General features: G+C 42.6%; 1 protein-coding gene across 5 annotated transcripts in view; it reads right to left on the bottom strand.

Annotated features, from left to right (window-relative positions):
• Positions 1-21,807, bottom strand: part of Cacnb4 (calcium voltage-gated channel auxiliary subunit beta 4) — a 242,311-nt gene that overhangs the window by 114,629 nt on the left and 105,875 nt on the right. The window contains exons 1-2 of one of the 5 annotated variants that reach the window (XM_021180355.3): positions 9,861-10,176; positions 7,808-7,967 (exon numbers count right to left, since the gene is read on the bottom strand). The exons of 2 other annotated variants lie outside the window; for them this stretch is intronic. In XM_021180355.3, coding sequence (XP_021036014.1) covers positions 7,808-7,813 — 6 coding nt within the window. In that variant the 5' untranslated portion in view covers positions 7,814-7,967; positions 9,861-10,176. Of the gene's footprint in view, positions 1-7,807; positions 7,968-9,860; positions 10,177-21,807 lie in introns of those variants that run through there. 2 more of the 5 variants (XM_029472678.2, XM_021180350.3) reach the window with 2 other exon arrangements.

Below are 21,807 nucleotides of genomic sequence, written 5' to 3'. Positions count from 1 at the left end.
ACAGAAAGCTTAAGGAACATACCCAGACTTGCCTTTATCAACCTCCCCCTCCCCCAAGGACCCAGAGAGCCATTTGGAAAGAAGGCAGGAAGACTATAAGAGCCAGAGGTGTGGCTGACTCCAAGGAAACTGCATCTTCCAGACATAACTGTTCTGATACGCCTATGAACTCACAAAGCATGTGGCAGCATGCACAAGACCTACACAGGTTCATGTCAGACAAAGTCCCAGCATGGAGAAGGGGAAGTGAACACAGGGTCCCCTGTGGTTCTTGGTTAAGATGCTATCTTCCATTGGTATTTGCGGGGGGCGGGGGGAGTTTTCTTTTCAGTGGAGTGTCACTGGGTGAATTGGCCACACTTCTGGGCAGACCCGAAGCGCTTGGCCATCTTGACCAACAGACTACATGTGCTATATATGTGTGTGTGCATGTATGGATGGATGTGTGTATGCCTGTGTGCATGTGTGTGTGTGTTTTGTTATGTTTTGTATAATTTGTTTTATTATATTTTGTTTATTTGGGTTTTCCTGTTTTGAGAGAGAGAGAGAAACCATGAAGTTAGATGGATAGAGAAGTACAGAGGATCTGGGATGAGTCTGGGAAGGGGGAATATAATCAAACTATAGCATATTTAAAAAATAAGAAAAGGGGGCTGGAGAGATGTCTCAGCAGTTAAGAGCACTGAATGCTCTTCCAGAGGTCCTGAGTTCAAATCCCAGCAACCACATGGTGGCTCACAATCATCTATAATATGATCAGATGCCCTCTTCTGGTGTGTCTGAAGACAGCTACAGTGTACTCATTATATATATGTATATATGTATGTATATATATATATATATATAATCTTTTTAAAAAATAAGAAAAATGAGAATGAACCATACTCAGGCCACTGCTAAGAACTGGGGAGCTAGACTCAATACCAGACACTCTAGAACTGAGGCTCCTCCCTCAGTCACTGAATTATTAGACTGCATTACTGTCTTATGTTGTAAAGAAAAAAATTAAAAAGAAAACTTTACATTTTCATAGTTGACACCTATGTTCAGTATAAAAGTAAAAAAAGGAATTAAGTTTTACAAAGACTTAAAAATTCTGAGAAACACTTTTTTTTTCTTTCTTTTTTTTTTTTTTTTGTTTTTTTGTTTTTTGTTTTTTTTTGAGACAGGGTTTCTCTGTGTAGCCCTGGCTGTCCTGGAACTCACTTTGTAGACCAGGCTGGCCTCGAACTCAGAAATCCGCCTGCCTCTGCCTCCCTAGTGTTGGGATTAAAGGCAGCTCTAAGAAACACTTTAAACTACAGCCCTATCATTCATCCAAAGCTCAACAACAGTAACGAGAGCGGAGACACTGAAGATCAAAGCTTTTCCCAAATGATGCTCAAGCTAAAAGGAAAGGTGAGAGTTAGATGTAAGAGGCAAAGGCAAAATCAGAGTTCACACCACAGGCTCCTTAGGTTGCGGATAGTCTATAGTCACATCGGAGTACAGCATTCATTTCGGTTCTCATGAGTGCAAGAGAAAATCCAAAATGTTTCCATTTGGTTTAGTTAGGTTTCTATTTGTTTTAGTTACTTTGTTTTGTTCTTAACCAAGTAGAAACTTGCCTTGAACACACACAAATTCTTTGTGTCAGCCTTCTGAGACCTGGAATTACATGCAGGAGCTCTAAACCCATTCAAAACATCCTGCTTTAAGTGTGAACCTTTTTGAATACTTCTACAACAGATAAAAAAAAAAATCAAACAAAACACAGGACATGTGAAATACTGACAGTGGTTAAGTATCCAAGCCAGCAACTAATGCCGTACACTGATATTCAAAGACCAGAAAATACAGAGTGAGAGCAAGTTCTAGACTTAGCACTCATAAATGGCCGACAGTGGTCTAGGCTACTTTCTTTCTATAGACCAATATGTGCTGTAAAAAAACAGCTGAGATTTTCCTCAGCCTCACATTCTCCAGCAACTTAAATGGTTCAAAGCCCAGGCTATAAACATCTACAACTCCCTATCTGCTGCCATTATTTTATACGAACTGTAAACTCTCTTGGGTCTGCCCATTCAGCTGTGGCCTCTGGGGCTGTGTCTTCTATGCGTAAGGCACATTTGGCAGCTATGGGTTACAATCCAGTGTAAAGCTGGGCTATCACCAAAAAAAAAAAAAAAAAAAAAAAAAGAAAGAAAGAAAACTGGCACAAGTTTCTGAATACACATAACCAAAGGTTTCAGGATCTATCATGTAATGATGGATGGTGGTTCTGGCAGCACACTCCCCTTTGCCTGATGCAACTTGACTGTGGCCTCGAACCCAGCATCTCATACCACTGCCATACCACTCAACGCCAATGAACCTAACCTGAAACACCTCAGCACGGATTCCAAACGTCTGCAGGCTAGAACTTGCAAGTTTTAACAGTCACCCCCCTCCAATGAGAGAATAATGGTCTAATTACAGAAACCAGACGTTGAGAATTTTTCTATTATTCCTCAGCATGGAAGTTTTCGATCAGTAGCATAGTGCTAGAATGCTTTACTTTTGTAATTGCTGTATGAAGTTGCTAATGAGTTTCATTTAAAATTTTTCACATAGATTTTTGTCTTGGGATTTCCAAGAACTTCTGAAATGGTCCTAAATATACTTCTGGCATTTTGTACTGTGCCTTTGTGTAGTCCCCTAAGATTTAACTGTTTTGTACATTGTTTTATGTGTAGGGGTGCTTTGCTTGCATATATGTCTCTGTACCACGTGAGTACCTGATACCTGCAAAGGCCATAAGAGAGTGTTAGATTTCCCTAGAACTGGAGTGCTGAATCAAACCCAGGTTCTCTGGAAGAGCTGCCAATGCTTTCAACCACTCAGCCATCTCTGCATGAAAAAAGGATCCTTCCTTCCTTCCTTCCTTCCTTCCTTCCTTCCTTCCTTCCTTCCTTCCTTCCCTCCCTCCCTCCTTCCTTCCTTTCCTCTCCCTCACCCTCTCCCTGTCTTTCTTTCTTTCTTTCTTTCTTTCTTTCTTTCTTTCTTTCTTTCTTTCTTTCTTTCTTTCTTTCTTTCTTTCTTCTTCTTCTTCTTCTTCTTCTTCTTCTTCTTCTTCTTCTTCTTCTTCTTCTTCTTCTTCCTCTTCTTCTTCTTCCTCTCTCTCTCTCTCTCTCTCTCTCTCTCTCTCTCTCTCTCTCTCTCTCTCTCTCTCTCTCTCTTCCCTTGTTTGTTTGCTTATTGGTTTGTTTGAAAAGGCATCTTTCTATGTAGTCCTGGAACTTATATACAGACAGAGCTGGTCTTGAACTCACAGAGATTCACTTGCCTCTACATCCAGAATGCTGAGATTAAAGGCATGTGCTATCATGCCCAGCTTAGTTCTTTATATAAAAGTAAACAGCAGAAACTGATACCAGGATGCAGTTTATCATAAAGACCCTTATGGAGAAGACAGGTAATCTCCCTTGAGACTAAACCCTCAGATGCTACAGAAAATGTAAAACCTAAGTTCCAGGTTAAGGAGGGAATTAACTTCTGATCAGCAAAGGCTGTTCCCTGCTAGTAAGCAGTTGGATGATGCCCTACTTTGTCCAACCTCAGCATTCATAGTGACTCCACCCCTCATCCTGTGTTGAGACTTCATGGTGTTGCTGAGAAAAGGGAGAAGTTTTTCTTTCCCAAGAAGAATAAGCACAGAAGAAAGGCTGAGTTTGCTGTGCTGAAATACTGTAAGGTGGATAAAAATGCAAAATTAGTTGCCTTTGTCGAGAGTGTCCTTCGGATAAATGTGGTACGGGAGATTTCATGATCAGTCACTTTGACAGACAGCACTTGTGGCCAGTGTTGTCTGACTTAACTACTTCAACAAACCAGAAAACAGGTAATGGTTAACAAAAGACAGGAACTGAAAAAAAAATTAAAGAATAAACAAGTATATTCATTTAATGGGTATACAAATTTGATTTTGTCTTTAATAGATGGTGAAATTATCTGTATAGCAAAGGAATTGCTTTAAGACATTCTGCATTTTTATCATGTATGCATATTTATGTATGTGTGGACATATGGGGGCTGGCATAGGACAACTTTGTGGGAACTTTTCTCTCAGTCCACCTTTATCTGGTTTATGAAGATTGAACTTAGATCATTAGGCTTGTACACCAAGCATTTTTACCTGCTGAGCCATTTTGTCAGCCCAAAACAATTGTTTGAAAATACATTTATGACTTATTATCAGTTAAGTTCTTAAATTGGGTATCTATTTTTGTGGATTTATATACCCAGGGTTGCATAAAAAATTTCTCAAGCAAAAAGAGTCCATTGTAAGGTGGCTACTAAAATTGCTGTTTTCACAGCTCCTGTGGCTGGTACAAACATGCTAAAAGCATTAAAGTAGGCCTGTTTTTTAAGGATATAGCTCTTTAGAGTTTGCTGGGTCTAATCTTCAACTTAAGTCCACTGATACCTGAGTGAGATTATGATATACGAGATGACTATTGTTTGAAAGGACAAATGGGAGAGGCAAGACAAGATGGAAAATGATAACCAGTGTAGTTTTATCCTCTATTTCCCTTCCAGTTGCTTACCCAGAGAAGCGATGTTAAAGAAGAGATGGAGAACAGAATGACAATGACTATCGACCCAGTAATAAGGTCATTGGAAAAGAAAGACAGAGGCAGAGGGAAACCTGTGGGCCCTTCACCTTATGATGGGTTTACATAGTCACTGCTGACTTTCTACTGAGTGTCGCACAGATCTAAGATCCACAGAGTGATGTGACATTTACTGAGGTCATACAACTGGAGTCACGGTATTATAAAACTCTGGGCTCAATCATGCTACACTGTGAACAAAATCCCTCAAAGGGCTTCTTTGCCAGACGATGGACTTTGAGGAAGGGGCTGGATTCTGAAGACTCTTGTCTAACTAATGGAGCCTTGTCCTCGTGGATTAATAATATAATGGTATTATCAAGAAGTGGTAAGAGGAAGGAATTTAGACCTACTTGAAGGAAGTAGATCACAGAAACCATACCCTGGGCCCTTCCTGTCTTCCTTTTTCTCTGCCTCTTATCTAGCATGAGATGAAGATGTTCCTCTGCCATGCGCTGCTGCCACAGTGACGTTCTACCCAAACACATGAGGCCAAGAACCCCCTGAAACCGTGAGCCAAGATAAACCCCTTGAGTTGTTCCCAGGAGCACTTGAGTCGTTCAAGGCAAAAATAGCTTACCGTGAGCCACTGTAGTCTAAAGAGGAGAAAAGCTGTCAGGAGAGAATACAGAAGCACCTGGGCAGGGCTGATATGATGATTGAGTCACACTGTCGTCTATCACCCCAAAATGGAAAACAAACAGGGAAGCAGCACGAGGGGCAAATTCATGGCCTCTGGTCAAATTTAAGGAATTTCTCTCTTAGCATCATCATAATTCAGTGTGGAAAGCATTCCTATACATATGTTAGAATTTATAGGAATTTGATTGACGGAAGGGTGTGTACATCATTTACTTCTCAGACCCTGGCTTCTCACCACAGTCACTCAGCTAAGTAAAACACCTACCTGTCTCCGTGAGATCTCGCATGCAAGCCATAAGCACTTGATTGACTTCACTAGCCAAGGATGCCAAAACCCCATCTTCAGACTCGGTTACAGACCAGTTTTCATACTCTAGAAATGGACAGTCAAGACTCTCTGCCCCAGAAGCACAAAGGCCTTTGGTCTGCCTGCTTCCCAGAGAAATCCAAACCTACGTATCTCTAGGACATTTTTCTGGAGGCCCTTAAACACATCACCCCTCCGTTTGAAGTGTATCTTCCTCCTTAAGAAGCGCAAGGACGTATCTCCGCATAAAACAACTTTAAAATGGAATCCCTTCACTCTGTTGTTGAGTGTGGCTTTTCAACCCTCTTGGGTACCTTTGTTCATATCCACGGCAGTTAATAATAATTTTCCTTCTCCCAACTTCTGTGCTAGAAATCTGCCGCTTAGTATAAACCATCAGTTAACAGAGCATGAAGCATATCTACATAGGACTGTGTGTGATGTACGAGACTGCACAGTACATATGCACATGTGGATGCACAGACATTTAGACACACATAGTTATACAGCTTATTGAAAACAAATATCTTCAAAAATTAATATATAGTTATTCTTAGAATAGTATACAGTACATAGACATTTAAATGCATGCATTCAAACAAAACATATACATTATAATTGGTACAATTTTCTCTCCCTTTATCTCTCATCACTATCTCTAATGGTATTGATAACCACTTTATGTTTTCTTTCAATATTTAAAGACTGTATTTTCCTGGGTAATAAGTGCTTTGAATTAAGACCCAATCATTTTTCTCTTGGAAAATGACCAAGTTTCTCTCTTTCAATGCTTTAAAATTTGGGCATTTGAAAATGGAAGAGCTGGGGAACATGAAACCAACTAGTATGTATGGTTAGCCCTGGCTTCACTTTGCAAAATACTCTGAGCATCTAAATTTCTTTTAGGTCATTCAGAATTCTATATGGCTGTGCCAAGCACTCTCTGCACAGGCCGGTGTCAGTGCTAGTGTGCTTGATATTTAGTCAGGTGAGGACAACACTTAACAGACCAGGATGTAACACACAGCAGCAGGCTGAAAACAATCTATTTGCAAGGATGTATATGTCATGACGGCCAAAAGCAGCATATAATAAGCACTGACTATCGGAGAGTAGTGGGTCTTGGGCAACTTTTTCTGCTTTTCAACTCTCCTTATTCATTTCTCTTTAAAAAACAAACAAACAAACAAACAAAAAAGCGTATTATTTGTATAATAAGCCACTAGGACCTGTATTAAGATATACTGGAGCAGTAAACATAGAGTGCTGGGTAACACACAGAAGCCAATGGCAGCCTGTGTACACGACCCATTGTAAGTGGCCCAGGGTCGGCATAGACACATCGTAGGTGCATACTGCATTATCTGTGTTAAGGTGACTCACAAAGTAATGTGGGCTGTGGACGTGGCTCAGTGTTAGAGCCCATACCTAGAATGCACAAGCCCCTGGTTTTCATCCTCAGTAAAAACAAAAGTGCGAAGTAATGTAGCAGTTGATGTGAACTCCCCTACGCTGATGAAAGAAAGGCCTTGCTGGGGGCCACTGAGTGACCTTTTTGTTATTTTCTTATACTTAGAGATGGTCCTGGTCCTTTGCTATCTGTCTGGTAACCAGAACAGAAGTTAACAGACCTGTCCAAACAGACTCCTCAGGACTTAAAAATCTGATATGTGTTTACTAAACCATTGTGGCAAGCTTCTCTGTCCTTTCTTACATGTGTAGTGAGAGACAGAGGCTACAGGCTTCAGGTTTCAAACTAGGGCCCTACAAGGATAACATCTATATTTATATCTATCTGTGGGTCAAAATCAAAACAAACAAACAAACAAAAAATGAACAACAACAACAACAAAATACCCCACCACAGTGCCTAAATCTCTCTTAGACCATGGAGCCAAGACATGCTGACAGTGTATATCAAGATTTTATTCTTAGCGTAAAACATCTGTCTGTAGGCAAGATGACCTGTTACAGTCTCACTGCATGGACAGACTGACTAGAAGCATGTCGGATACACTGAGCTCCATGCACCCCACAAGCTCTGCAGTAGCACAGTGCGGTAGGGGCTCCCCAGCCCCCCCACCCCCAGAGAACACGCCATTCTCAGCTCTTAGTGCCTGTCTATCCTCGGGTTGCAGCTGGTCACCTCAGTGAAGCCTCTCCACACACCTATCCAGCAGACCTACTCCAAGAGCTCGGCTTCGATCTGGGCAAACCCCACACTTACAGCCATCAATGCATTGGCACTGAGAGAGACTGCTGGGGATGTGGCACTCCAGGTGTGGCTTTATCTGGCACTCCACCGGCTCAGCTATTTAGGCCTAGTCGTCTCCATTGGCTTGAAGCTCTGTTCACACCATCTCGGGTAACACATCACATTATTCTTCCTTATAAAAACAAATAAACTCGAATGAGCATTCAGGGTCAGGTCAGCCCTCCGAACATCTCCGTCTTCCCCTCTGCCTTATGTACCATGGTCCCCATCCCACCCCAAATCGCTCCTCAGTTCTGCCCACCTCTGTGGATGTACACAGCCCCAGGAGCTCAGCCTGCTAGCCACCACTGAGTCACTGGGAACACACCACTGCAGTACCTAACCCTACCCGCCATCGGCTTTAACCGGTAAGTCAGGCCAGGACACTCTTCACTTCCCACCCTACAGGAAAACCTGCTGTCCTGAGAGGCTGGACCAAAAGGAAAGACAAATGTTTCTGTACTTAGAATGCTTCCCCTCTGACCTGGTGCATCTGAAATTTACACAGTTCTAGAGAAGAAGGAGCTGCTCACATTAGTTCCTAGGCGACTCCTCTCACATTAGTTCCTAGGCGACTCTGCTGCTTGCGGCAGCTGGCTTCTAAAAGCGTTTCTGGAAAGAGCGACAACAAACTCCGATCCACTTCAAAGCAACACTGACTTCCCAAGTTTAAAAATCATGGTCAGAAACAAAACTTACAACTCAACGAGGGATCAGACGTTTCATAACTGAGTGTGGAGGGACACAGAGTGTAAGAAGATAGTCAGGCCTCCTGAAGAGCCCAGCTGTGAATAGCTGCTTGACTGAACTCCTAGAGTCTCTTCCATCCCTCAACCCTACCTGCCAGAGTAGGCCTTCGTGACTTCAAGCCCCAACAGCACAACTATGGCCCCTTGCAAAGAACTGACAGTCTGGTCACTTGAAGCACGCTGGGTGGAACACAGAACGAGTTTTCAGGAGAACAGTTAGAGTTACAGCTAACACAGGCAGCAAGGGAAAATGGGAAGCCTTCTGACACCCGAGGGTAGCTATCTTTCTCGGACAGCAGTTATGATGCATACAGCTATACTGACATATGCCATAGGGTTCTTTTTTTTTCTGCTATAATCTGTTTATTGAGTGATTTAGCCAGAGACCCTTATATAACACATTTCTGTTTTGAATGTGGCAATACACACAGCATTATACTCATAAAATTCAGACGCCCCACAGCATATCCCATGGGCAACCCCTCAGCATCCTTCCTTGCAAGGTGTCTACGTAAGTGATGCAGAAACAGGTGCTGCCCCCAGCAAGAGTAAAAAAAAGAAGCATCCAGCCGTCAGCTTTAACCTCTGTGTAAACTGTACAGCATACTATGCTACAAATTCGGGGATTGCAGAAAATCATCTCATCCTAATGGCGAAACATTGCAGGAGGCTGAGCTGTCAGGGGCCGGAGTCCAGTTTTCTAAGACCAAACACACATGAGTTCACTTCGGTCTCCCAGGGCAGAGTAGAGGGACACCACCGCCTCTGCACTGGAGATTTGTGTGCGCGACCCTTTGCATCTCATTTCCTTAACAAAGAAGCAGCAGAAAGCACACTGTTTGTCTGGCCAGTAAGCACATAATAACAGCTATAGCTGAGGACCTTCCATTTATGCTAGCTCAACAAACAATGTTATTATATAAAGAGTGAGTCTTTCCTGTGAACCCTGCTACTGGAAAAAACAGCACTTTCTGCATACTTTAAGCCAGTCTACAAGGGGCAGTTACCCGTCATGAATCAACCCTGGCCCTAGTCACAGAGAAATCCCAACAACCTATTCTCTTAGATGCCTTTGCTATCAAGTTAATTGCCCTTTTGCTTGACAATAAATGATTTCAGTTAGCTACACACTACACAGAGCATACACAGCTGCCAGCAAGCACCCCAATGCTGTTGGCTTTCAGCTCCATGTTTCCTGCGTTGCCTAAGAAATAGGAGGGGGGAGTGGGAGGAGGAAGAGGAGGAGAGAGGGAACCGGCTATCTATGAAATACTTACAGCCTCCGAGTCTTCAACTCCATGCAGGTACAAATTGTCATACATGGAGGTCTAATAATCCACAGCACCTCTTTTAAGGCAAAAACAAAATTGCTGCAGAAACCACAGCTAGAGCTTAAAAGAAAAAAAAAATAATAAAAGACCTCTTTGGAAGAACTGCGCTGCCTTATCAATTCCTGTGGATTTACCAGGCAAGATGTTATTCGTTCACATCATATAGGGCGAGGTTATCCCCAGAGACATGCAGACCTGGCATTTTATCTGCCTCTCCAATACAGAGCATAAAAAGCAAAAGCCTTCCTCAAGCACAGACTGGTGACAGAGCTAGGAAAGCGGCCTCTGATTGGCTCAGCTCCCCTGCTTCAGTCAGCTGAAGAGCGAGCGTTCCCTGAGAGAGTGGAGGGTGACTCTGAGCATCCTATCCAGCACCAAGATGCTTCCTGTTTCTCACGCATTGCTCCCTCTACAACGACACTTAGCAGTAGCCAAAAGCCATTTCAGTGTTTAGGAAGGAGGGCTATCAGATACTCGAATTACAGCCATTCATCCTCTTTGTTAAATGCACAGTTGGAGGAGGGAGCAATAGAGAGGTTTTATTTTTTTAGTATTTCATAAAGACAGGCATAGGCAGACACCGATCTCCATCCAACATCTGTACTTTGCAGAGGCGATTTAAGTTAAGGGACACTAAGTCATAGAGAACATTTTAATCTAAATGAAGGAAAGTAGATAAAATACCCAGATGGTAAGGTTTGTGGCATTTATATAGGAAAAGTTTTCCATATTTTCACCAGTGTCTCTCTCTGCCTTACTGGCAAGATAACATCCTTGTGCCACTAGTGAAGTCTATACAGGTAGCCAAAACCTCTCAACTTTTAGATGCAGAATTGAACATTCTTTTATTTCAATTTATTTAAAATTCCTCTTAAGTAACAGACTATGCTTTTGCGAGACTCCTCCCTCTACTTCTTATACCAGTACTTCCCGTACCTCTAATAATTCCAAACACTGCTGATCCTTCCCCACAACTCACCCAGGAAGGTCTCACCCCAACCCTCTGCTCCCACACCATACTCACGGTGATGGAGGACATATTCATTAATGGGGTCACTTGAGATAGAGTTCGCCCACTTTCCTATGGCTGTCTGCTCACCAGTAATAGATTGCAATCTGACCCAGAAAAACCTACAGCCCACTCTAAAAAGAATCCAGCTAAAATTGGAAAGAAATTGGTAAGGGGCAAATAGCATCATCTCGAGAAACTATATGAATCATGTGGTAAGAAATAACCCAGCAATGCCGTCCGTATCAGCTTTGCCACTAACTTACCAGCTGACCTAGGCCAGTCAGGCACTGCCTCTGCAGGCTTCCGTTTCTTCAGCTGTGACTCTGAGGGAAGAAATAACTCGGAGAAAGAACTTTGCAGCTCTGAAGTGCGACATAAACACTTACCAGCAACAACCCTGCTTTGTCAGCCAGAAATCATTGGCTATAGCTCACAGGACTTCAGCAAGAAGTCACCGGCCCAGACCTGAGAAAGGAGGCCATTCCTCCAGTCAGTCTGAAAGGCCTAAGTCCAGAGCAAGAAACCAAGTCATCAAAAGTAACCCAAGAGCTACCAGAGCTGAGAGCAGCTGACATCCCTTCTTCCACATCTATGATGGCCCAACCATTGCTGGCTTTCAGTCACTTTTGCATATCTCAATACCTAATCCCTTTCAAATCTAGAAGATGGCAAGGCGACTTCCAGACTGGGTCCTCCAGACTCCCTAGATGACAAACTCACACAGGATAGCTATCACCTTTGAGTCTGTGCCTACCCAGGAATTAGAGAAATATGTCTGACTCAGAATCACAAGCCAATAAGGGACCCCAGCGAAGACAAGGTTTTTTTTTTTTTTTCTCCTCAAATTCTCCAGGATAGTTTCTTACTTTACTATTTCAACTGAGAGTATAGATGTTTCCTGATTATTTTCAAACAAGAGTCAATTAAAAAGAGGAAAAAAGAAGTGGTCTGTTTTCAGAATTGACCAAAATGGGTGAAACACTCCCTGCTGAGAAACCCTGCAAGGTTCAACTGCCCCCCTGCATCTAGCAGTATCTACTAATGCTAACACCAGGCCTAAGAGGCGGGTGTCCAGAGCAGGAGCTTGCATCACGAGTCTCTCATACAACAGTCTGCCATCTGACTCAGGTTGCCTTGCGGGTCCAGAGGTACAGAGTCAAGAGCAGCAGTTGTGTTACTCCTTGCAAACCCACACCCTTCTTGCTCAGGAAGGGCAGGAGCGACAGTGGCAGGTGAAGGCTGACTCTGCCTGCTTCCCAGGAATTAGAGAAATATGTCTGACTCAGAATTACAAGCCAATAAGAGACCCCAGAAGTCATCCAATCCAGACATTTAAAAAAATAAATTGATTTCTTCAAAGCCTCCTCTTCCCCCCCCCACCTCCTCTATCTCCTCCTCTCCTCTCCTCTCCTCTCCTCTCCTCTCCTCTCCTCTCCTCTCCTCTCCTCTCCTCTCCTCTCCAATTCTGTGTGTATATGTGATGTATATTCTTGTGTATGAATGGGTGTATGCATGCTGAACCCAGAGTTCAGAAGAACTTTGGTGAGGGAACTTGTTTCTGGGACTCTCGGGCATCAACAGAAAAAAGGAACTTAGAACTGTAGAAGGACGCGGGAACTGGCCATCTCTGTCCCCGAATGCTCTGCCTGGCTTGGAAGTTCTGAAAGGTCCCTCAAAGCCTCCTGTTTCACACCATCTCAAGTCCCCAGCTTTCGATGAAGGAGTCCCATGGCTCCATCAGGTTCAAATTCCAAGAGCCAAATTTTAAGGGTATATCCCCCCCCCCACACACACACACACACACACAGCAAGAAGTGCAAAGAAACTAAAGATGGGATCCTCCCACTTTTGACACTGAGTTTCCCAGGCTGAAAAGATGACAGACCACTTCCTCCTCTGATCTCCTACCTCAAATTAAACTGGGATTCCCGGAAATCCCTGAGGCTCATCTTGCGTTGGTATTCTTCAGTGCCACATCTGTCTCTCGCTGTTCAGTGGCTTCCAAAACCACAGAACCTCCCACAGAGGCTAACCCAATTCGAGGGTGCTCTCCTGACAGGGTTTCCACAAACCCACTGCCTTTCACCTCTCCTTAAATCAGTGACTCCGAGTCAGAAGATTCTGCACGAAGGCATCACCAGGATGCTTCTATGTATAAATCCTACACAGTTCGTGAAGAGCTGCTTGTTGGTGTTTGACAAATGTCTCAACTGTTTTGGTAAGGTCGAGGAAATGGCAAGGCCCTTACCAAACCACCTGATATAACAAGACAAAATTTCTTCCTCTAGCTTTGGTGATCTACGAGAAGTTAACCTTCTTTACCAAACACTGAGCCTTGTGATTCAGCAAATCTGTGTGGTTTTCTGGAAAAATAGCAGACCCAGGATTTTCATCCTCTAATGTTTGGTAAGGACAGCAGAGGGAAACAGAAAGGCGAGAGTAAGGTGGCAAGCTGTGAATTGTGGATAAGCATGAACAAGACAGTTTTAGAAGTTTTAAAAGAAATTGATACCCACTTTTTTCCTGCCAGATTTCTCTGAAACCTAACTCTTCTAAGCCAATGTAATTATATATTCTATGGCAGGACTCTGAGAGGTCCAGAGAGAGGAGACAGGACGCCCAGCCTTCCTGTTGGCTCTATGGACTGGAATACAACTTCAAGCCCTTTGGCAGTTTAGCCCTGGGCTAACACTGCTATTTTGATGCTGTCCATGCTCTGCTAGCTGACTTTCTCCTTTTCTCTGCAAGCACTTAAGCATTCCTTGCATCTAGATCTCTGTGGGGCAGTGCAAATGTGGCTTCTATGGCTTTGGCTCTGAGCTGACTTCCCCAGACAGGTAGTGGCAACATAGAAGAGAGGAGAATAAGCAAAGAAAAATTCAAAAACAGATGTAGGATTCTACATCTCGTAGGGTTTTTGCTACAGTGTTCTGGGTTTGTCCTTACTACCCAGGCATGTTCTGGAATCCCTCTGGGCCTCATCTGTAACCATAAGGTAACAGGTGAGTTCAGGAGCTGATGCACTAATACACTACATGGAAAGCACAAGGGACACAGAGTGGAAAACTTGGCTTTTGTTTAAGGTAAGTAGAGTATAAGCAGAGGTGTATATGCTGCCCCTGGAAGGACATGCACAGTGCACTGTGCATAGTGACAGCTTCTACAACCCTTTGCCTATGGGGTAAATTTCCAAATAGTCGCACCTGATACATGCCTGATCCTGTCAATTCCCACTTAGGTGCCTGGGTTCTGTGACCAAAGCTGAGACTAGCATCCTGCCTCCTGTTGCCCTACTTAGCTTCATGCCAGCTCCTTCCGGCTGCCTACCTGCTTTATCTGGCCTGGTGGATGATGGCTCCTTATGCTAATGTTGGCATGTTCCCTGGAGTGCCTCTATCTCCCAGCACTCCAGAATCTCTGGGCCTCTGGTGTGCTCTCCTGATCCCATGTTAGCCTCTCCAATTGTTTATTTTATTACCCTCCACACACACACACATCCCACCCCATTGCCTAGGAAAGCACCCTCAGAAAGACCTTATAGTAAGTAAATGCCACTACTGATCAAAACTAGGAGGCGAGAGGAGAATAGAAAGACAGAGGTGAGGAAAAAGAGGCAGAGCTAGAAAACTCTTGAGATAACCCAGGTAAGACTATGTGGATCAGTTCCCCTCTTCCCTGTCATGTTTGATGGATTCAGAAGAAAATACTTCATAATTCATAAAGAGTGAGTGAAGGTAAGGTATATAAAATAAAAATACCCATGGCCTACTCAACTTGCCAGAAAGTGACAGGTTCCCCTGTGATTGACATATTACTCAGAATCTCTTACCTTCTCAAATTTCTGTTGGGAAAAAAAAAAGAAGAGTCAAACTCTTGGGGGAAAAAGTCCTATAATGCCACAATTTTCATGAATGCTATATTATTTATTTTCCAAAACACACCTAGGAGATTATTCCATGGCTCCCTCCCCATCCTGTTACTAAGGTTCCAGTTCCAGCTGTAGCTGTAAGTCACTGATTGCTCCTCACAGCCACAGGAAGACCAGGAACACTCAGATCAAGAAATGGCTGTGGCCACAAAGCCAACTGGAGGATGACAGGCTACCACAGACATCCTGAAGCAAGACCTGGACCAAGGAGATGGCCGTGCTCAAAGCTCTCACATTTTGAGAAATGCCGATGAGAAATGGGAAGTCATCCCTTTTATCTGCAGAGCTTCAGCAGGAGTGGGAAGCAGGAAGAGAGCAGCCTGAGATGAATCCCTAGCCAGCAGAGATGAATCAGCTACCAAAGCACTACTTGGTGTGGCCCAGACCCCTCCCACCAATGTGGGGCTCCTTCCACCCAATGATTCTAGATTTGCTCCAGAGGATAAATGGTTTGGGGTTGGGTTAGGTTCAATTAATGTTCAATTTGTGAAATTTTCTATTTTGTACTACTTTTAGGTGTGTGTGTATATATATATGTATATATATGTGTATATATATATATATATATATATATATATATATATATATATGCCTTCCCTTTGAGGAAGAGTTTTTCTCTTTGATTTGATACCCAGTAAAAGTCCATCCATTCTTGTGAGCCACCTAAAATCTCTTCTAAAAAACAACAACAACAACAACAGATTGTGTTGTCCCTATTAAAAGTTCTCTTAATGCCTTCTCACTATTTTAAAATAAAGGTCAAATCCTGAACATGAACTAGCACAGGATTTCATTTCTTAGATTCCTTCTTCTGCACTCTCTCCAGTGTATAACCAACCCAGAGTCCTTGAATACATTCATACTCCCATCCATAACTAGGGTTTGTCTATCCTGACCCCTTACTCTGAACTCTACTTCCTCCCATGAGCACACACAGGTGAGAACGATGGATTAAGTCCATAACTCATGGGAACGTGAGTCCTATGGTATCTTGACTAGTGTTCTGTTGCTTTGAAGAGACACCAGACAACTCTTCTAAGGGGAAGCATTTAATTGTGGCTGGCTTACAGTTTCAGAGGTTTAGTCCATTGTTGTCATGGCAGGTACCACACCGGCAGACAGAGTACTGGAAAAGGAACTGGGAGTTCTATGTCTATATCCACAGGCAACAAGGGAGGGCCACCGGTTCTAGCTTGGGCTTTTGAAACCTCAAAGTGACACACTTCCTCTAACAAAGCCACATCAACAAGGCCACACCTCCTAAACCCTCCCAAGTAATGCTACTCTCTAATGACTAAGAATTCAAACAAATGAGCCTATGGGCGCCACTCTTAGTCAAACCATCACATATGTAGCACTTTAGTCAACAACATGAACCCATTGCCAAGTATAGTATCTTGTGCATGACTGGCTTTCCAAATACCCAATAGTTCACAACTGTCTTGAATCCTTGGTTCAGCCTGTACCTTGGCTGTCAAAACAGTGCAGTAACCAACAAAACAAGTTCCAAAGTAAAATGTGAGGGTTTGCTTGGTTTGTGTTGCTTTTAGGTTGTGGACCATGAATATCTCTCACTAAATTACCTTTATGCTTTTGCTGAGAAGCAGGGGTCTGCTCAGATCCAAGTGCTTATAAATCATATAATCTAGGTATGGCGTTGGTGTGCTGTTTTAGCAACATCTTTGTTTCAAATAACTGACAATACATTAAGGGAAAGTGTTTGGGGACAGTTGTTGTTTGTTGATTGGATGGTTGGTTGATAGAAACAAGATCTCATCAACTTCCACGTTTCCACGTTTGACTGATGATCCCCGCCTCTCCATCCGTCCATCTCCTTCTGGAAGGGCGATTCCTTCATGTTACAGCCCAGCTGCTGTCTCTTCCCAAAGCACTTCTCTCATAAATAATAGTTCTTCTAAAATTCCTTGGTCCTCTGCTCTCCTGTACCCCTGCTGGTGAGCTAAGCACACCACAGTATGAGACCTCTGGTAGATGTATGTCTCTGTGACAAGATGAAAATTCAAAAGGAAGAGTTATGTCTTGCTCAGTTTTACACACTACACACTTTATTCCATAGAAAAGTCTCAAAAGATTACAGTTCTAAGACCTGAACTACAAGTACAGGAAGCTACGTTCTAAACCCTATGTCCTTTCTGCCTAGGTAATCATGCAGTCTTGTCTCGTAGAGACTAGACAGTAAGTATAAAGAGAAGTAGATGAGCTAAGAACTTATAGGTCAATTTTAGGGCTATTTAGGAGTTAGAAAACTAATTATAAACTGTAAAACCTGTGTCAGGAACTTAGATCTGAGTTGGGCTTGTGTGAACATGGGAGTTCTTCTTGGGTAGACCAGATGTTCAGATGGGACATAGGTGGGGGGACAAGTGGGTAGGACGGAGATAGAACTGGGATATTTCCCTAAATGTAATTTTGGAAAAACACTTATTGGCCATCAGGAAAGCCATACCACATACCCCTCAAAAGCAGACTCTATGGCTTAGGCATCCTTCAGCTGACCCAGTGCCTAATACAGTAACAGGCAAATAACTGAAGCACAGAAAAACAGTAGAACAAAGTGACTGGAGGTAGCATGACAGATAAATTCTGCAAAGGAAATTCTACAATAAGGGGACTGTGTATCTCAAGTTGTGCCATACTCTGTGCATCTTTGGGTCCCCACCCCAACCCCAGCATGCTAAAACCGCAAGAAGAAACAAGAAGAGCTGTCTAACTCCAAAATACTGACCACTCTAGATCCTTCCAGAAGTGGTCCTAGCTCTTTACTGCTGGGCATCGATAGGATCATCTCAGGCAACTGGTTAGTCTTAGCCTTCCGGCTGACTGTTCTCAGTGTCTGTCACTCTCTGGGGTGTCAAGAGAGAATGGTGTCTTGGGCACACTGCCGAGCTGTGAACCTTATTCTTATATGTGACAAAGATGACTAAAAGCCTGGGCAGTTCTTTTCCATTTCTCCCATTTTACAATAAAACCAGTTCCATGTCCAAGCACATGGTTCTCCAAGTTGAACCTCACTACCTTCCACTGTCTCAGCTGTACCAGATGTTAACTGTGCCCTAACGGAACAAAAGTCACATGTACAACTTACACACCAAGTACAACTTATTCCCCAAGAAGGGAATGTCTGTACCACATACTCTTTGGCCTGTTTGTTTAGATGTGGTACAATGAAGCAGTTTACAGAGAACCTCGCACTCATCGTAAAGAGTTAACAGAATAAAGAAACTCATTTGTCCTGGCTAAAAGAAATACAGGGACAAAGATGGAGAAGAGACTGTAGGAATGGCCAACCAATAGCCTGTCCAACTTGAGACCCATCCCATGGATGAGCACTAGTCCTTGATGCTATTAAAGATACTGTTTTGCTTGTAGACAGGAGCCTAGCATAACTGCCCTCTGAGAGGCTTTACCCAGCAGCTGGCTGAACCAAATGCAGATACCCACAGCCAAACATTGGACAGAGGTCAGGGACTTTTATGGAAGAGTTAGGGGTTGGATTAAAGGCCCTAAAGGGGATAGGAACCCCACAGGAAGACCAACAAAGTCAACTAGCCTGGACCTCTGGGAGCTCTCAGAGACTGAGCCACCAACCAAATAGCATACATGGGCTGGACTGAGGCCCCCAGCACATATGTAGCAGACGTGCAGCTTAGTCTCCATGTGAGTCTCCCAACAACGGGAGAGGAGGCTCTCCCCTAAAGCTGTCGCCTGATTGTAGTATCCATTCCCCAGCAGGGCTGCCATGTCTGACCTCAGAGGGAGAGGCCTTATCCTACAGAGACTTGATGCACCAGGTTGGAGGGATGGAGGAGAGGAACTTGGGGAGGCCCACCTCCTCAGAGGAAAAGGAGAGGGGGATGGGGAGGAACGTTGTGATGGGGGACTGGAAGTGGGAAATGTTTGTGATGTAAATAAATAAATAAATAAATAAGTCGACATTATTAAGTGAAAGGCATTTCTATTCTATTACAATAAATTCTGGAAGGATGGGGAATTTTTCATTGCAGTATATTTCCTAAGTCAGCTATATTTTAAATATATATATACATCTATATTTATTATATATATATGTATATATATGTGTGTGTGTGTGTGTGTGTATATATATATATATTAAACCAAAACTCAGAGGTCATTTGAAAACATGCCCAGAAACAAAACCTGGACTTGGAGAAAGGCAACCCACTACATTATATAATTTCCTCTAATTTTTATTTCACAAAATGCTAAAACACTGCAAGGATGGTTATCGATAGCAAATCCCCATCTTCTCCCCACACACATCAGAAATAGAATGCTGATCTGACATATTTTCTGAGAAACAAACAAACAAAAAATGTTCAGTGAAGGGGGGGTAGATTTTACACTGATTTTTTTTTTTTGAAGCCCTAATAAATGGACTCAGAGAAAAGCTTCAGCTGGGCTCTTTAGGTCACTACAAAGAGACAGTCGCCACCTTTTAGCCAAGCCCCAGGGGACTTGTTCTGGAAGACTTGGATTCTCAATATCACTTGTGTTAATTCCCAGTTTGCTTGGTCATTTCCTCTGCAGTACTAGATGGAACATTTGCGGGAGAACTGAGTCCAAAAGCCTTCCCTCAAGAGGCACGAATGGAAACAAACTGAATTACTCGGTCTAAACTCCAAATCTCAGAAGTGGTTCTCACATTAACTATCCAAGAAAAATAACAGTAATCTCCATAGAAGAGAGTGAAAGTTGGAGAAGAAGTAACAATTAAGGCACAGTTGCTTCAGTAGAAAAATAAAAGAATACACACACCATGACCCAGTACTTATATAAGTACGTCTCACAAGCACAAACAAAACTTTAGTAACACAAGTGCTCACACATGCCTTTACAAAATTATTTAGTATTGTGTTTTAACAGAACATGAATTTTCACGTTTAAAAGAGACAGGCTAAAGAATTTGAAATAATTATACTCAAATAAATATTTCTATATTACATGCCTTATAGCACCTCTGGCTCACTGGATGTCTGAATTCTGTGTGGGAGGGGAAGCTATAAACACTACCTGACCCACTGATCTTATGAGCCTCCAGAATCTATTTTCTTATCAACTGTGAGAGGCAACCACTTCATAATTTTTAAAACTGGTAGTTTAGGCAAATTATTTATAATAGTTCTTTTGGTTACTCTTTCAACCTCAAATTAGGTTTAAATAAATAGATGACATCACAAGACAGCTAAGTGGTAATCAGTGTAAAAAACGCTGCCTAGTCATCCCGTTCCCTGTGGCTCTCTGACCTGCGGCCCCCATGAGCAGAGAATGGCTGTGTCAACATGCTTTGAGGGTTAGTATGTAAAGCAAGATGCTAACACACACTGATTATCTATTCCAGAAAGTTCAATGATACATCAGTGGGGTTCTCAGAATACTAGCAGCAGGCATGAGAATAGAAATATTGTGGGAAACTGGCCAGATTTTCATCACTTAATGAGAAACTATAAGTGTTTCTCAACTGGTTCCCTTCACAGTTCTCCATTAAAGTTTTAAGTTGAAGAGCGGGATCAGGCAGATAATCCATGGGCATCATACTTGAATAGGAAGTCATCAACCAACCCAGCCACTTTGACATCATTACTTTATCCTCAATTAAGTAAACCAACCATTAAAACATTGAGGCTCAGAAGAAGGAACAAACACACTTACTTCCTAACCGGAAGGCTTCCATTCTTTTACCTGTCAGCTTTTACCAAATGCATTCATTTGACATCTAGCTGATCAACATAAGGGGAACAGCATCAGAAGCCACGGAATGCTCACTGACATCACACAACCCTGAGCCTGGAAGCCAGTAATCCCCACGTAGCGGCCCAATACCATCACTCAGAAGGCTGGGGCCAGTCTTGGCTACATTGTGAATTGGAGGTTAGCCTGGGCTACATGAGACCCTGTCATAAAAACAAAATAAAAAATTTTTTTCATTGTATTTCTTCTGCAGGTGTCTCAGTTTACCTGTATTTCAGGTTCACTTTCCTTGCTACCTATATGACTCAAAGCCATGTAAGCTTTAAGGTCAACTGAACTTCATCCCCAATCTTCTCTTAACTGACTGATTCAATACCAGGAGCTCCCAATGGCCAACTCTTTCAGGAAATATTTGCCTTTAAAGCACTGAATGGATGTTTCCTTTTAATTTTAAAAGTAAAATGTGCTCTTAAACAGGTATTATTGAAAACCTGAGATAGACACGGATAGAAATCTGTGGTCTTCTTACCAAGGTATGATTGCTGTTATTTCGGTATTCTTTCCCTGTCTGCATGTATTTTCTTTTACATTTAGAATGTGCTCCGTGTAAACTTTTACATTCTATCAATAGCAACATTAGCATATCCTCAAGTTATTAAGACCTCCTAATAAGCACAATGTATCAAAGTTCTATAATACAACATATATGGGCACACTGCGCAGTTCCATTGTTTTAAATTCAAAAACGTCTGAATTATACCGGTCTGCAATTCAGACTATTTTTCTGGGCTATATTCCCAGATATGCTTTAGCCAAAGAGTAGGAGCATTTTAAGCCTCTTGATCACACTGCCAAATTTTGCATGGAAAAATTACACCGATTTACATCCTATTAGCTCAACCTAGAGTTCCACCCATAGTCCTATCACCAGCAGTGAGATGAGTAGAAGGTACTAGCCTAGTTGGTTTTTATCTTAAAATCACAACTGCCTATACATCATATTTGACATCTTTTATTGCATACATTGGTTTGAGGGGGTATAATTTTTAAACTGCTAACTTTCTATGGAATAAATTGCATGCCACCACAGTTTTTATTTTCAGCTGTGCTAGCAAATAAACAAATGTGAATATATACAATATTTTTATAAGCATGGCTAACTTAGTTTCTCTGAAAGAGGAATGTCTATATCTAAACACTTAGAGACTTCAACTGTTTTCTAG

Source organism: Mus caroli, unplaced genomic scaffold, assembly GCF_978045245.1.
Source record: "Mus caroli unplaced genomic scaffold, Mus_caroli_1 scaffold_2, whole genome shotgun sequence".
Classification (NCBI taxonomy): Eukaryota; Metazoa; Chordata; class Mammalia; order Rodentia; family Muridae; genus Mus; species Mus caroli.
This window is presented reverse-complemented; position numbering and strand designations above follow the sequence as displayed.